Source organism: Cervus canadensis, chromosome 15, assembly GCF_019320065.1.
Source record: "Cervus canadensis isolate Bull #8, Minnesota chromosome 15, ASM1932006v1, whole genome shotgun sequence".
Taxonomy (NCBI): Eukaryota; Metazoa; Chordata; class Mammalia; order Artiodactyla; family Cervidae; genus Cervus; species Cervus canadensis.
Window position 1 is genome coordinate 2,141,566 of NC_057400.1, and position 15,758 is coordinate 2,157,323.

At 40.8% G+C, this 15,758-nt stretch overlaps 1 protein-coding gene across 2 annotated transcripts in view; it reads right to left on the minus strand.

Moving 5' to 3' along the window:
• Nucleotides 1-8,230: 8,230 nt before the first annotated feature.
• Nucleotides 8,231-15,758, minus strand: part of CNTNAP5 (contactin associated protein family member 5) — a 995,095-nt gene continuing 987,567 nt past the window's right edge. For both annotated transcript variants that reach the window (XM_043488200.1, XM_043488201.1), the window contains one exon: nucleotides 8,231-15,368. In XM_043488200.1, coding sequence (XP_043344135.1) covers nucleotides 15,172-15,368 — 197 coding nt within the window. In that variant the 3' untranslated portion in view covers nucleotides 8,231-15,171. The remainder of the gene's footprint in view (nucleotides 15,369-15,758) is intronic.

Genomic DNA, 15,758 nt, shown 5'->3' on the forward strand with positions numbered 1-15,758 from the left:
GGAGCTTCAGGCATGGTCCCCAACTTGAGTAATCCAGTCACCCAAAGCCCTGTCATTTCTCACTAGGAACTTAGGGAATCAGTATCTTGCTACATACTCATCATCCATGCAAGGCACACAGGTTTGGAAACTTAAAATTGGCCTATTGAATCTTCTTATACATTAAGATCATCTATGTCAAGCAAACAAAACAGTATTTTTTTCTCCCCAATAACTATCTTATTTAAAGTGACTCGACCTAATTAACTTGATCATACAATTAAATGTAACAGCCACTCATATCCTGTCACATTTGCAAAAGTTTCTATCTTCTTTGGGCTCTCCCAAACCAAACAAGCAAGATTACACAAAGAAGAGAATTTGTCATCATTCACATCTATATAAACTTTATGGATAACAAGTATCTTCATATCCCCAGCCTCTTCTGTTTTCTAAAATTTTATTTTCACAGCAACTCTTTGAGGTAAACAGGAAACTGAGGTCAACCAGCTCAAGCTACTCAAAGCTGTGGTCCAAAGGGACCCTCTGTTTTAACCCTTTGTCTTTAAACTCACTCAAGAGCAGTCTTGATCTCTTGAATTCCACATCTCTCAGTTCAGTTCAGTCACTCAATCATGTCGGACTCTTTGCAATCTCATGGACTACAACACACCAGGCTTCCCTGTCCATCACCAACTCCTGAAGCTTGCTCAAACTCATGTTCATCGAGTTGGTGATGCCATCCAACCATTTCATCTTCTGTAGTCCTCTTCTCCTTCTCTCAGAATTTCATTTTTATTTTCTATGTTTGTGCAAACATTTTAATGATATTGGGTGAAAGAAAAAGAATAAATATTTTATATCTCCACTCCTCACACTAACAAAGGCTGGACTTCAAATTCAGTGAATAATTTGCTTAATTAAGTAGTTAGCAAACTATGACCTAGAAGTCAGATCTGGCCAGCTGCCTACTTTTGTACAGCCTGTGAATGGACCATGTGTTTTAGCATTTTTAAGTGGTTGAAAAAAAATCAAAAGTAGACATTTTTTTTAGTTTCATGTCATGTGAAAATTCTATGTCATTTAAATTTCAATCTCTATGCCTAAAGCTCTATTGAAACATGCTCATTTATTTCCATAATGCCCACAGTTGCTTTCACACCATAAGGGCATAGTTGAGTAGTTGTACCAGAACCTGGTCCTCAAATCCTAAAATATTTACTGTCTGGCTTGACTGTTTAATTGATGGATATTTTTTCCCCACTGTAAGCTTGCAGATGTAATATTAATTAGTATTTGTATTGCTCTATGTAGTTCAAAAAATGCTTTCACATTTCCTATTTTATTAATTATTCATAACAACTCAGTAAACATTCCATATTCACCTTAAAAATTAGACATGCAAAGCTGAAAATACCGATTCAACTCTCCCTGGTGTATATAGCCAGAAAGGAGAGAGTTAGGACAGGTTGGGAACAGTCTGACATCAAATCCAACTTAACGCTGGCCAGGACATGATGTAACCTAAATATTGCGTGAAACCCTTTCACGTTTGCACACCTCTTGCTTTGTCACTGTTGCTCTCCTTACCCCATGAAACTCCAATGTGACAGGTCATTCTTACAGCTTTGCTGAGTTGCCTGTCATATTTGAACAGCAACTTTTAACTTTGCCCTAAGCCATATTGAGCTAGGTACAATTTCCTGAATTGGCACACTTGCTCTTGCCTTGGTGCCTCCTTTCAAACACTGTTTCATTTTTCATATTTCATTTTTTAATTAATTAATTAATTTACTTGGGTGCCTCAGGCCTTAGTTGCAGGACATAGGGTCTTCCTTGTAACATGTGGGCTCTTTCACTTGACACATCGATTCTCAAGCAGGGTTCTCCAGTTGTGGAACACAGGTGTTCCACTCTATGGCATGTAGGTTCTTAGCTCCCCAACCAAGGATCAAATTGGCAATTCCAGTATTGAAGGTGGATTTTTAACCACTGGACCACCAGGTAAGTCCCTCTCTTATTTTAAACCTAAATTTTAATCTTTCTCTAGATCTTTGAGACACCAACGAAACAACACTCACTTCGGTCAAATGCGTGCTCCCTTATCGTTTCTGCTGCTTAGAACTCCAGGCCATTCACTGTAGCACCTGATTTACAGCTTATCCTTTACCTGCTGGTTTCCCCAGTTAGACCCACTGTCCCATTATGTGATTACTCCCATAATCTCACTTGAAATCCCCATCAAAAGAGCTCACCCCTGTTTGACGAATGAATGAGTTAATGAATAAATTAGAGAGGAAACAAATGGTTAGTCTCAGACAATATACAATGGTGGCAGTATTATTTATTCCTTATGATATTAACACTGTGAAGGTATCTTACAAGTCCTAAAGGGTAATAGATTCAAAAGATGTGTTTTCATATAAGGTAAAATGCTTAAGAACCTACATACACATCAACATTAAGTTTGATCCTTGTATGTGTGACTTACTGCAATTTGGTTTGTGTTTGCTTACCTTGTAAAATTTAAATAGTGAAGCCATAAACAGGGAATTCAACATCTAGCACACTGCAGGTTCTTAATTAACACCACATTATACCATTCACAAGTGTAGGTTTATTGACTCCTTCATAGATCCAAAGGCAAGATCCGCCAGCATTGGACTATACTATTACATGAGAGTACCACTAATATGTCATGATGGGTAACACGGTTGATGAAATAGCTCTGTTTGATTATTGAGAGGGAGCATTTGAGGTTTACTTGGTTGAAAACGTACATGCTTCAAAGTGTTTCCTATTGGCCCCAGTCTCAGGTTAGCATTATTCTTCCCCAAAAGAATGTCTTTTTAGGTATCCACAAAGACAATATCAGCTACACTGCCCATGTCCCCATTCACAAGGGATCGGCCTTGAGAGTAGGTGCATCACAGAGTGAGTTTTGCAGGTACAAAATGATTCCTGCAGTCCTAAGTCACACTCTACTGGCATCTCGGTTTCAATGTTAATTAAATAGAAATGCTTCAAGCTTGAGAAAGCCTCGCTTTGATATTCATGACTTCTAGCAGCTCTCTTGGAGAAGACTCTTCAGAGTCCCTTGGATTGCAAGATCAAACCAGTCAATCCTAAAGGAAATCAACTCTGACTATTCACTGGAAGGACTGATACTGAAGCTAAAGCTCCAATACTTTGGGAGGGTTGACTCATTAGAAAAGACCCTGATGCTGGGAAAGATTGAAGACAGAAGAAGAGGGTGACAGAGGATGAGATGGTTGGATGGCATCATTGAGTCAGTGGACATGAGTTTGAGCAAGCTGCAGGAGATGGTGCAGGACAGGGAAGCCTGGTGTGCTGCAGCCCATGGAGTTGCAAATAGGTGGACACAACTGAGTGAATGGACAACAGCAAGAACTCTCTTTGTGTGTGTGTGTCTGTCAGTTGCTCAATCATGTCTGACTCTTTGCAACCCCATGGGCTGTAACCCTCCAGGCTCCTCTGTCCATAGAATTTTCCCGGCAAGAATACTGGAGCGGGCTGTCATGCCCTACTCCAGGGGAGCTTCCCAAGCCAGGGTTGAACTCACGTCTCTTGCGTCTCCTGCATTGGCAGGTGGATTCTTTACCACTGAACCACCTAGCAAGCAACAACTCTCTTTAGCATCTTTATCTTTTTAGCTGAAGGTCTTCCTCTAGTGTCGCTGAGCAGTAGAAGCCAGGGAGAGAGCAGATGCACCAGGCCCCAAATGTATTACTTGAATTAGTTCAAGCAGCAGCTGGTTATAGGTAGGTGTGATTTAAGGCCAAAGCAGGTTAAATCTTTATTCTTTTGTACTCGTATATACATTGTTTCTTATGTTCTCTTCCCTTATGATTTATCCCAGGATATCGAATATAGCTCCCTGTGCTACACAGTGGGACCTCGTTTTCCATCCATGGATATAATAGTTTGCATCTACTCACTCCAAACTCCCAGTCCATCCCTCCCTCACACCCCTCCCCCCTTGGCACTCACAAGTCCGTTCTCTACGTCTGTGAGTCTGTTTCTCTTTTGTAAATTAACTATCCTTCACTAAAAATAAATTTGAAAAGGAAAAATTTTTGCTCTTTCATTAACTAGCTATCTGATTGTGTGAAATAGACATTAATATTCCTATTTTCCAAATGAGAAACTGAGACTCAGATAGGGTAAGAGGGTTGTCTTAAAGTGATATAGACAACAGACCAGGCATGGAATCCAAGTATTTGTGACAGCAAAAACTATGCAGTTCTTTTAGCAAATTAATTTTCTGCTGCTGGATATTTTTGTCAGCACAATGTAAAAAACAACATCTCTCTTATAGTTTTAGTGTGACAATAAGAAAGAAAGTTTTGCATAAAGTAGTCAACGTGGGCTTCCCTGGTGGTCCAGAGGTTAAGACTCTGAACTTGCACTTCAGAGGGTGCAGTTGGATCCCCGGTCAGGACAGTTACACATGCCCTGGGGTTCGGCCAAGGAGAAAGGAAAAGAAAAAAAAAAACCAACTCAACCATTAAGACTCCTTCATCAATAAATTAATAAATAGATTCTTTAATAAGAAATAAAATAAAATAAACGACTTGACCTACAAAGGGTCCACAAGCATTGGTAAGGTAATTGTTTTACTTTTGCATTGTTATTGCATATAAGCATATTTGCCTCAGGCCGACCCTCCTCATGAAGCCCATAGCTCTTAAATGCGAGCTTTGCACACAACAAGGAGCCCTGGGAACCAAGGACAATTGTCGCACTTTCCAAAGCAAAGCGTCAGGGAGCGAGCGCCTCCATGTCGGCCTTCTGCCAGGAGCATCTTCATGTGCTCGGGGGTGGTAGCAGTTCTCCTTTCAGCGAAAGAGATGCTCTACGGCAGCCTTTAATTCCCCAAGGCCTGTTTGAACAGTTGGGGCTCTCAGAGCAGTCAGTTGAACTGGATTTGCCTTTCCAAACAGCAGTCATTAGAGCTCCTGTTTCCTTCCCAGGGATGGGTTTCATTTTCTGGGCTCAGCTTCCGGCAGCCCCAGGTGCTGACGTCAGAACTCCTTCCTCTACGGTTGGCATGCCTTCAAAGTGCTTTCAGCAGGGCTCAGATGTGCAGATTCTGAGAGATCATTTACCTGATCAAGTCTGAGGCCACTGGGAATTTAAAGGTGTCATGAAAAATAAAATAGATTCATATATAATTTAAACACATGCTATTAAAAATACCATGAGGGTCTCCCATACACACTTATTATATGTCTGTCTGGACTGAGAATCATTTTTCCTCTTTTATTCTACAGACTTAAAGCAAATGCAGATATAAAGGCATGAACAGGAGGCTAAGATTGACGGAGTCCTTCACTACTTCTTGTACCCTCTGATTACATGACGTGAGGAGAGCGCAGAATCCAAAAAAGATATTTGGAAAATTTATATTTTTAGTACAAGCACATTGCTTTAAAATCTATTGAGTAATGAGGCTCTGAACCTCAAAAATGAGAAAGGGCTTATTTATTTTCTGTCTCTCAGCTACTAATTAGAAGTGCTGGTATTTGAAGGCATGATTGTCTGGCCAAATTCTCTAATCAGTTCCTCTGATAGCAAAAAGTATTGTCAAAGTTTAAGATACCTGACTCATTTTAGTATTTAGACTTGTGGACTCTCTTTTGGGCAGGTTGGGCCTCTCTGAAACATTGATGGTGGAGCTACAACTAGAATTCAAGACATCTTCCTGGTCTTGTCTTGTCTACTTACAAATGATGTCTGAGCCCCCTTAAGAAGCAAAGCAGCACTGCTTTATCTGTGCCTCCTTTTGTTAAATTCTAGGTGACGCATGTTATTTTTTTCTACACATTATGAGGTGGTAGGGTGATAATGGTAGGGAACTTTTATGGAGGGCTCTGAAGACAATGAACCTGGTACTTGTTTTGCACATATTGTTTCATTTACTCCTAAAGATCTTTCAAGTTTTTTTGTTTTATTTTCCAATTTAAATATGAAAAAAAAAAGTAAGGATTATGGTGGTTCATTTAAGACACAGAACTAGAGAATGGATATTATGTGATTTGAGCCCCAGTGCGCCTGGTCCAGGGCTTCCCAGGTGGCACTAGTGGGAAAGAACCCGCCTGCCAATACGGGAGACATAAGAGATGTGGGTTCTATTCCTGGGTTGGGAAGATCCCCTGGAGGACGGCACGGCAACCCACTCCAGTATTCTTGCCTGGAGAATGTCATGGACAGAGAAGCCTTGCAGACTGTAGTCCATAGGGTCACAAAAAGTCAGACATGACTGAATCTACTCAGCATGCACACACGCATGTGCCTCGTCCAAGGCCATGCATGTCCAGACTATCGGATTCCTTTAAGCTTGGTCCCTGCCATCCCCTATGTTCTCCATGGTGTCAGATGACTCCAAACAGAATTTCCTTCCCACTTCTTTTCAAGTGGCTCTAAAAAGGGTCTTGGATGCCTTTTCTTGCTAAATATATTTATTCTCATCTCACTTAGTTTCTGAATAGAGTTGAAGGACTGTCCATTTCTCCTTGATTAAGCATTTTGTTTTCTGGAGCCCAGCTTACTCACCTGGTTTTCTTCCGCCCTCCCTGTCTGGCCCTTGGTCCTCTGACACATCACTGTTCCACTGTCTAAAATTTCCTAGTTATACTCACATTCTAGATGATCTCAATGGGTCTCTCTCTCTCTCTCTCTCGCTCTCTCTCTCTCACACACACACACACACACACACATATATGTCTATACCTACACATGAATATGCTTCCCTGGTGGCGTGGTGGTAAAGAATCCTCCTTCCAATGCAGGAGACAAGGGATTGATTCCTGGGTGGGGCAGATTCCCCGGAGTAGGAAATGATAACCTTTTCTAGATTCTTGTCTGGGAAATCCCAAGGTCAGAGAAGCCTGGTAGGCTACAGTCCATGGGGTCGCAAAAGAGTCGGACACAACTTAGCCACTAAATAACAGTACATACATATATGTACACATATATCTTCCACGTGTCTCTCTGGACCAGACCTCACTCCTAAACTCCAGATGTATGTACCCAGATACCTGCTCTGAATCCACACCTATTACCTAGTTGGAATCTCAAACTTCACACAATCCCAAGCTGGATTTGTTATCCACTTTTCTACTTCACAGCCCACACTCCTCTAAAACATAACTATTTGTTCCCACCCATTCAGTCACTTAAGCCCAAAATTCTCACCTTTCTAGATTCTTTGTTTCCCTCATGTGTTCCCTTTAATCTCTCAGCAAGCCCTAATGGTTCTTCCTGGATGCAGCTTTCTTACAACTTCCACTATGAGAGCCCTGGTCCCAGACACCAGACCCTCCTGCAGGCTTCTGAAATGCATCCCAACTATTCTCTGCCTTTTCCTTTCTTTCCAAGGTCCATTCTCCACTGTGCAGTTAGATGAGTTTTTAAAAGTTACATGTGAGTCTGCTTCACTGACAAGTTCATTTGTGCCATATTTTGGATTCCATAGATAAGGGATAACATATAGGGTCCTATCGTAGAGCACATGGAGCTATATTCAATATCTTGTGATAAAGCATCATGAAAAAGAATATAAAAAAGAATGTGTATATTATGCATAACTGGACTGCTTTGCTGTAAAGCAGAAGTGAACAGAGCATTATAAATCAACTCTACTTCAACAAAATAGATCAATTTAAAAAGAAAATTAAATCTGATGGTGTCATGGTTCTGTCCTGTTGAAAAACCATGTCAGTCTTCAATTTCTGTTTGTTGACTCCGTACATAGAAATCTCAATAAACACCTAATGAAGTGAATTTCATTTCATGACAATGCTACTTAGTATCTCAGACATATGGAATTAAGACTGTCTCTGATAGAAAGGGATAGCCAAGGAGAGGAACAGGGGCTGGCTTCTGTGAGTGAGTGGGTGCTGAGGAAGGTTTAGGAAAGCATGCATCCCAGATTTCACGTGCACCCCTGAAACCAGAGTGACTCCTGAGCCTTGAACGTGACTTCTGATGAAGTCGGGGAGCTTGGTTTTGTACACATCTGAGCCAGGATAGACCACTGGGTGCTCAGAGAGCCCACAGCAGCACTTTTATGGTGAGATCAATGAACCCAGGGAGTGGGAGGGTCATGTTTCCACAGCAACCCCACAGGTCATGTTGTCTGGGAGTTAATGATCTAAGGAATGAGAATGGGTGCTAAGGGATTAATTGTTTGACTCTTCATTAACCCAGGAAAACACAGTGAGCCACATTTGTCTTCCACACAAAATCATACAAAATTCTCTCTTTATTAAATATACATTATTTACAGTGTAAGTCTTTCTTCTGTACAACAGGAACCATAGAAAACAAAGAAATCTAAGGCTAACTTTTATTTTTTTTTTCCCCATACAGTGTATTAAGACATGTTATATGGTCTTCAAAACTGACTTGGAATGAGGCAACATCACTTGGGATTCTGTTTCAGGAACAAATATGAGAAGGTCAAAAGGAAAAGCTAGACTCCAGAAGATCTACAAAGAGAGGTGACCTGTTTTGTGCTTTTGCCATAATAAATATCTGACATATATATTTTTGGAGAAGAGGTTATTTTGTATTTTATCATTTCCTTGTTAAAAATAATTTCCCTGCTCTTTCCCATTCTTCAAGAAGGAGGACCACTCTATGCCAGAATGAAATTGATTTTCCATCTGAAGTGGACATTGTAATATTGCATAACAAGGATCAGCAAACTATAGCCCATGAACCAAATCTGATATGTTGCCTATTCTTGAAAGCAAAGTTTCACTGGAACATAGCCATGACTCTTTGCCCATGTGTGGCCCACTTCCTACTACAACAGGGAAGATGAGCAACCACAGTGGAGACTGGCTGTCCTATAAAGGCTAAAGTACCGACTATCTGGCCCTATGCAGTAAAAGTTTGCTTGTTCCTTCCCTAGCACATCCTGGAGACTTATCTGTGGCTCCCCCTCAGCCTGCATTCCAATTCCCAGTGACACGTGTGCACCTTCTGAGCCTCCTCCAGTAGACTGAGGGGAGAGACAGCCCAAAGCGGCACAGCGTGTCAGGAGACCTGTCGACTACGATTCAGAAGGAAACACTCTTGATGTTGGACCTCACTAAATACAAAGTCCCTCTTGCCATATAAGTACACTGTTGTACGCAAGGTTTGGTATTTTTGCATTGGTATTTAAGGCAGGGCAAGGTTACACAGGTTGACACTGCCATTCAAAGAGAAGAGACTATAATTCCCGTGAAGGCTGGGGGATGGTGTTGGCTATAATTAGGATGTCTGACTAGGCAGAAGCTCATTAATACTATTCCTTAAGGTTTATTGAAAATTCTATCTATGGGGAGGCCTTCCAAAGAGTCTGCAGGGCAATACAACAATCTGTTTCATCTGGTTTTCATGTCCCCTGAGGCTACTTCCGGCATTGGAGGCATGGAAGAATATGATGTTGAGGAAAATCAAGACTAGGATCTAATCACTAAAACAATTAGCTTCACCTTTGGTTCTGACCTAAGACAGCCCTCTTAATTTGTCCTGCTGTTTTTGCAAAAGTTCCCCTGTATAGCTGGGGATGTTTGAAGAAAGTAGTGTTCCCAGATAGTGTTGGGTGATAGGCCCCTGAAAGTATTCACTGCCAGGGATGGGGAGAAGCACATCGCATCATCATTCTGGCATGTCCATGCAAGGCTGGACCAATAAGGGGAGAGGACGATCCCTAGGCTTATTCCAGGACCCCAGGGCTTCTACCCATGGGGAATGCTGATTCAGGGGAGTGGACCTAAGGTGCTTCCTCATAGTTCCTCTAAGTGTTCAATCTGGGCAGATTGGATGATTGTGATGATAGCTCTAAAGCATCCTAGAAAAATCCCGATGAAATACAAATCAAGGGAAAAAAACGTGGTTGATATCCTGGGAGGAGACAGAAATATTGTGCCAAATTAAGTAAAGAATTCCTCGTGCAAACCCCAGGATATTGCCTCTTTCCCTAATGGGTAAAGTGAAGATCCAAATGCACTAAAGAGATTCCCGAGTTAAGAGCCAGGAAAGTGGGAAGAGCTGCCACCGGTGAGTCTCTCTGGAAGCAGCAACCCTTCCATGGGAAAGTCATCAGTCGACACCAAGTTGACACCAAGGGTTCTCTCTTTCTCCTCATCCTGTTCCCACCAGGTGTGGTCAAAACACTCAAACCAACGTTTGCTTTCATCTTCGCTCATGTCTGTTCTACCGCTTTGTAGACTATAAACATTACAAAAGACAGACAACTCACTTACAAAGTACAGTAGTTCACTAAAAATAATGTGCTTTTCTGTTCTCCCTCAGAGTACCTTAGTGCAAAGTAAGACAAAAGTTACTCAAAAGCAGAAAAAAGAGTTAAATATGAAAACCTCCTCTGAAAGTTTCAAATAACTGTCGACTCAAAAGAAAATGTGTTTCTTCTTATCATACAGGAAGTCTGAATAACAGCCCTATTTTGACAAAGAGATTGTGTAGATGTGTGTTTGTGATTTTTTTCCCTTTAAGAGGTTCAAATATTTGGAATTTGTGAAGCAGAGATGAAAACGAAGGACAAGCAAAATCTGCAAACTAGATGACTTAACAAGAGTGTGGGTGAGGCAATGGAGGGAAGGTGAGAAACACTCAAGAACAGAATAGAAATAATTCAATCACACTTTGTGTGTGTGTGTTTTTTTTAATAAGAAAACACTTTCAAACTGCATGAGAGACATGAAATAGCACTCAATTGTCTTCCAAGTATTCTGAAAATTTTGAGTTTGATGACACTTTCTTCCTTTAACCATCTCTGCATTGTCAGTAACAAGGACGCCCCTTTATTGATTTGGTCTACTTGGGACTTCTAGGACAAAGGAGGATTAAGTATGTCTCAGCCTTCAGGTTAAGGAAGAATGAGTATCAGAGCTATACACTGTGTATCAGATTGCCTTTGGCAGACTCAGGCTACAATATGATTTTGATGGATTGTAGCCATGTAGGAATTCAAAAGATGCCGGTTGTTGGTGGACAAGCTGTCAAGACTTTTTATAAGAAAGAACTCGAGGGCCTGCTTCTTCTCTCTCAGGACCTTGGAGTCTCCCAGTGTAGCTCCTGTAACTGAATGAGCTTCTTGCAGAGAAACGTGTGCTTCTTTTCAGAATTGGAAAAATCTCCCCAGCGCACAGATATGAGACCTCATTTAGATGGATGACACCTTTGAGTCAATGGGTTACTCAAAGCAGTACTTCATCCAGTTCTCCGAGACCTTCCTAAATTGAGTCAATATGGTTCATCAGGATGCAATAGGGTTTTAGGAGAAGCTAGAGTATGACAAAAATGCCTTAAGGAACATCTGGAAGAACAAGGGCATGCAATAGGTCATGAATAAATTGTATAAAAGAACTGGGAAATGAAAAGGGGAAAAATGGAGATTGTTGTTTCCGACCTCAGATAGGGTTCCTGTGTGATCACTGAGGTCTGACCCTTAGAAGGAGGGCTTTCAGAATCCCCTACCCAGAGTTAAAACAAGAATGGAGAGAATACAGCTTCCCCAGAAGTACTCTTGAGATGGAGACCATTTATTCTTGTCCCTACAGAGTCAATCCATCTCCCTCCAGAGAAATATACCTGCAGAGATTGATACTTGCTTTAAGAAAGAAAAACAAAGCAGCTTGTTGAAGGCAGAAGTAATAAACAAGAAGAAATATATATAAATATTTTCCAGAAAGTATCTGCTTCTTTCAGTCTCCAGCAAGTCTACGACAACAATACATGCCTCCCCTGCCAGACGTTGGGCTTTCCAAGGGCAAGAACAAGGTGCAATGGATGTTAATATGCTCAGTATCTAGCACAGCCCTTAGAGTATTGGGTAATAATTACTCCATGAGTGAATTAAGTACAGACCAGTTTCCCTCTTTTGTTCTGATCCTGCTCCTGCAACCCTGTGGTGGGCAACAGTCTAACAAAAGATGGAAATCAGGTTAGTACCATCTCTATTATTACTCAAGGGCATAAAAACTGTTTTGAAAAAATCAGCCCTAGGATCCTTAAAATAAATATTACATTTGCAGTTCAGAGTAGAGAATAAGTGAAGCTTTTCTTAAAAATATATCTAGAGAAGTGACAAATGTCTAACTCTCTAGACAAATTCTCCTATAAACCATAGCATTCAAACCTATACACACAAGGAATGAGGCAGCATTAAATATATGTTTACAGTAAGCACACACACTGCTGCTTACATAAATAGATTTGTTTGGTGGGAATGATATCAATGAAATAGCCCCCTTAAAATGTGAAATTTCACAGGTGTTTTTGGTTTTCCTACAAAGCACATTCTATAAAATACTTTGGTAAACAGCAATTACCAAAGAAAGTTAAAGTGTAGGATTATGGCGATCCAGCTGGCCAACATGTGCAGTCAGGAAAGCTTAACTGTGGTTAAGGAGGCGTCAGAATGCTTTCAAAGACTTCTGCTTTAGATTATAGTTGGTCAAGGATTGAAACACACAAATCAACAGGTGCACAAAACTCCATGGATTTTGGTACCAGTGAGCAAAGATAGGCAGAGTTTACACTTCTTTGTCACTGAAAAGTGTATTTTCCTTTGGAGGGAGCAGCATGCTTGCTTTTCATATACATCTAGTGAAAGTTAGTGTTCTCTGGGGTTATGAAATATTCCAACCCTGTAAAAATAAGTTTTATTTAGCCCTGAGACTCTGCTTAAAAGAGTGACGTGCTGATTGCACTGTCTTGGCATTCGTCATTAAGTCTGTGATACATAGTATGTATGGATAGATAGTCTACAGATATGGGGAGGTTTGCTGGTAGATTCTGTAGTGGAGATGTGGCAACGATGGAGTTTCCCAAAGTTTTCACCCTACAGAACTACCCACGAGTGTAAGTAGATGAGAGAAACGAATATTCCAAGTCGGCCTCTGTTAGTCCTCCATTTCTTATATCTGTACTATGTCAGCAAAATACAGTCCCTACTTCTCAGAGACTTGAATAATGAGCAGTTCCAGTTTTATTACTCAACCTTCTTTTTCCTTCCATTTCATTATTGGAGATGCTTCAGGCTAAACCCACTGCACTGCATAGTGACTTTTATTTCAGGGGACAAAAGATGATGTCGCCAAGCAAAAGGCTGATTTATAAAGCCTTTTTATGGAAATAGAAAATTCAAAAGTGAACATTGGAAGTAGGAAAGAACAGGGCAGGAGGAAACAATATTTTAAGATCTTTCCTCTTATGAATGGATCATTCATCGTATTAAAGTTAGAAGGGGGAAAAAAAAGATGCCCTTGTTAGAATTACTTTAAAATAAATTTGCTAGCAAAAGGATATAATGGAAATGATTAAGTAAGAATCCACGTAAAATTTTAAAAAGAGAGTATGTCTTTAGAACACCTTCTATTTGAGAAATATGATTGCAAAAGAAATCCTTTACCCATTTTCTCTGACACTGAAAGCTTAAAATAGACCTGAAATGGGGTGAAGCTGAGGAGTCCCTCATTGTGAGCCTCATCATGCAGGAAAGTGTTAAAACAGTCAGAGGTGACAGACACGAAGAGAAAAAGATGGGATTCAGATTGAGTCTGCCTTGTAAAGAGAATCAGCAAGTACTTTCCACATCTGTGGCTCATTCTGTTTGCCTTTCCAGCATACCAGAACATTTGTATCATTTTCCCCTCATCCTTTCCCTGAAGATGGCTCAGAGGCAAAGAGTGAAGAATGCTCCTATAGAAAAACCACCAGGATTCTCACCACCACCTGGGGGATGAGCCCAAGATAGCTTCTTGAAGGAATGATGATGTTCCTTGGCTGTTTTGGTACCAAAATGATGCATACCCTGAAACATGTCACTGCCTCATCTGGGAGTTTATGCCTGTAGAAAAAAGCATGTGGGGACCTTTATATACAAAGGATGCAGCAGACTTGAAAATATGATGCACTGCAGAACCCAAAGGCTCCTCTAAAACTATGAAAAGCAGTGGTGGCTTCCTGGAGCTAGTCAGAATGCCTCACACGTCAGTTCATCCTAAACCTCCTAGAAAAAAATGGCTCGGTGGCAGACGTGGGTTATCATGTCTATTCTAAAATGTGAAACTTGTGTTGACTCTTTTCACCAGACCTTTAGTGAGAGGATGGAAGGAAAGAATTCTGTTTGGCATTTCTTTGCTTTCATGCAGTTTTTGTTTGTTGTTTGTTTGTTTTGCTTTTTGTTTTTGCCTTGTTTTTATTTTTCTTTAAAGCTGAGTTAAGATGGTTTTAGCTCTTTCATGGAACCAAATGCTATTTTAGACTTTGAGTTGCTTTTTGATGCAACAACTGATAAATATATATCTGTATAATAATCTCAGGAATGACATAGCTAACATTTCTTACAAAATTAGAAGAGGCATTTTTGAAGTTATAGAACATCTACTTCCTAGCAGCTGTCTTTTTACCTCCTAGTTTCAAGCGACTATTTTCCCTGCTTCCCCTAGGTTTACGCTATTGTGTGCTGTTCTGAAGTGTCAGCTGCAGGGGAGAGCAGTAAGAAAGGAACACAGTAATCACGTATGACTATCAGGAGTCCTATTTTTGAAAATACTCAGGGGATAAGAGAGTGAACAATGATGATGAGTTAGGGCAATGGGCTTCCTATCGTAAGGAAAATTAACACACGACAAACCTCTCTTTTTCCTTTTAAAGTGCCACTGACACAAACCAGGCCCTAGCGTCTTCCTTTCCGGTACCCTGAGTTCTCTGGTCAGAGTGGCCTTGGAATGGGGGAGGGTGTCGAGGACGATGGTTACATGCCGAAGTCACAGATCTCAGGTTCAAGGTAAGCCCGCAAGACCGAATTGCTGCAGAACTGAAGGGTGCATCTTAGAAAGCAGAAATATAGAACCGAATATGGACATGTGCACACCCATGTGTCTCTTCCTTGTCTAAAGTAGTCAAGTCAGTCTCTTGAGTGATCATTTTCACCGTGATAAGTTTGTTAAAGAGGAAGGCAGTGGCCATAGCTGCCTAGTATTCTGGGCTGGTTTGAGGGGATAGATGCTGTGGTGAATGCAGGTATGTCCCCAAAATAAAAGGGAAACAGAGAAAGAGAATGACCAAAATTAAAGGATAGGAGAAAGTGGATAAGGAGGAACCAAAAATGAGCAAAGAAAGAACATGAGATGACCCTGCAGTTTTTCAGATGAAATATTCCCGCTTACACTCGCTCACTGTGTTTTGCAAATCAATGTCATTTCTAAAGGAACTGTCCAAATTTTCTGGATATTCCTTCTCCTTCATCTGGTTGGTGCGATGTGACTGCTTATGCTGGTAAAGGAAGCGGCTCATGATGCCAACGATCGAGAAGATGATGAATATCACCACTGCTATTACTCCTGTTGAGAAAGAGGGACAAGAGAGAAGGCAATTATCACAGGTCATCTGATCAGGAGAAAGAACTGAAAGAAGACGACAAGGGCACTCAGAACAAAGAACCAAACAAGAACAAAAGCAAGCAACAAACCCTGCCCCATGTCCAGAAATAAACACAGGCTGTAATGTTTCCAGGCTTCAATTACCAAAAAACCCCCTCTTTCAGACTGGTGACGGAGCAAGCCAGTTTATATCAGAGAAGCTTATATTTAACAGACTAAGAATGTCATCAGATAAACATAGAATCAGACTAGCAAATGATCTCTTGATAAATTCTTTCAAGACTTGCCTTCAAGAATATGCCTGCATCACTTTTAATTAGAACACTTCTTTGTCACCTTGCAAATAACTAA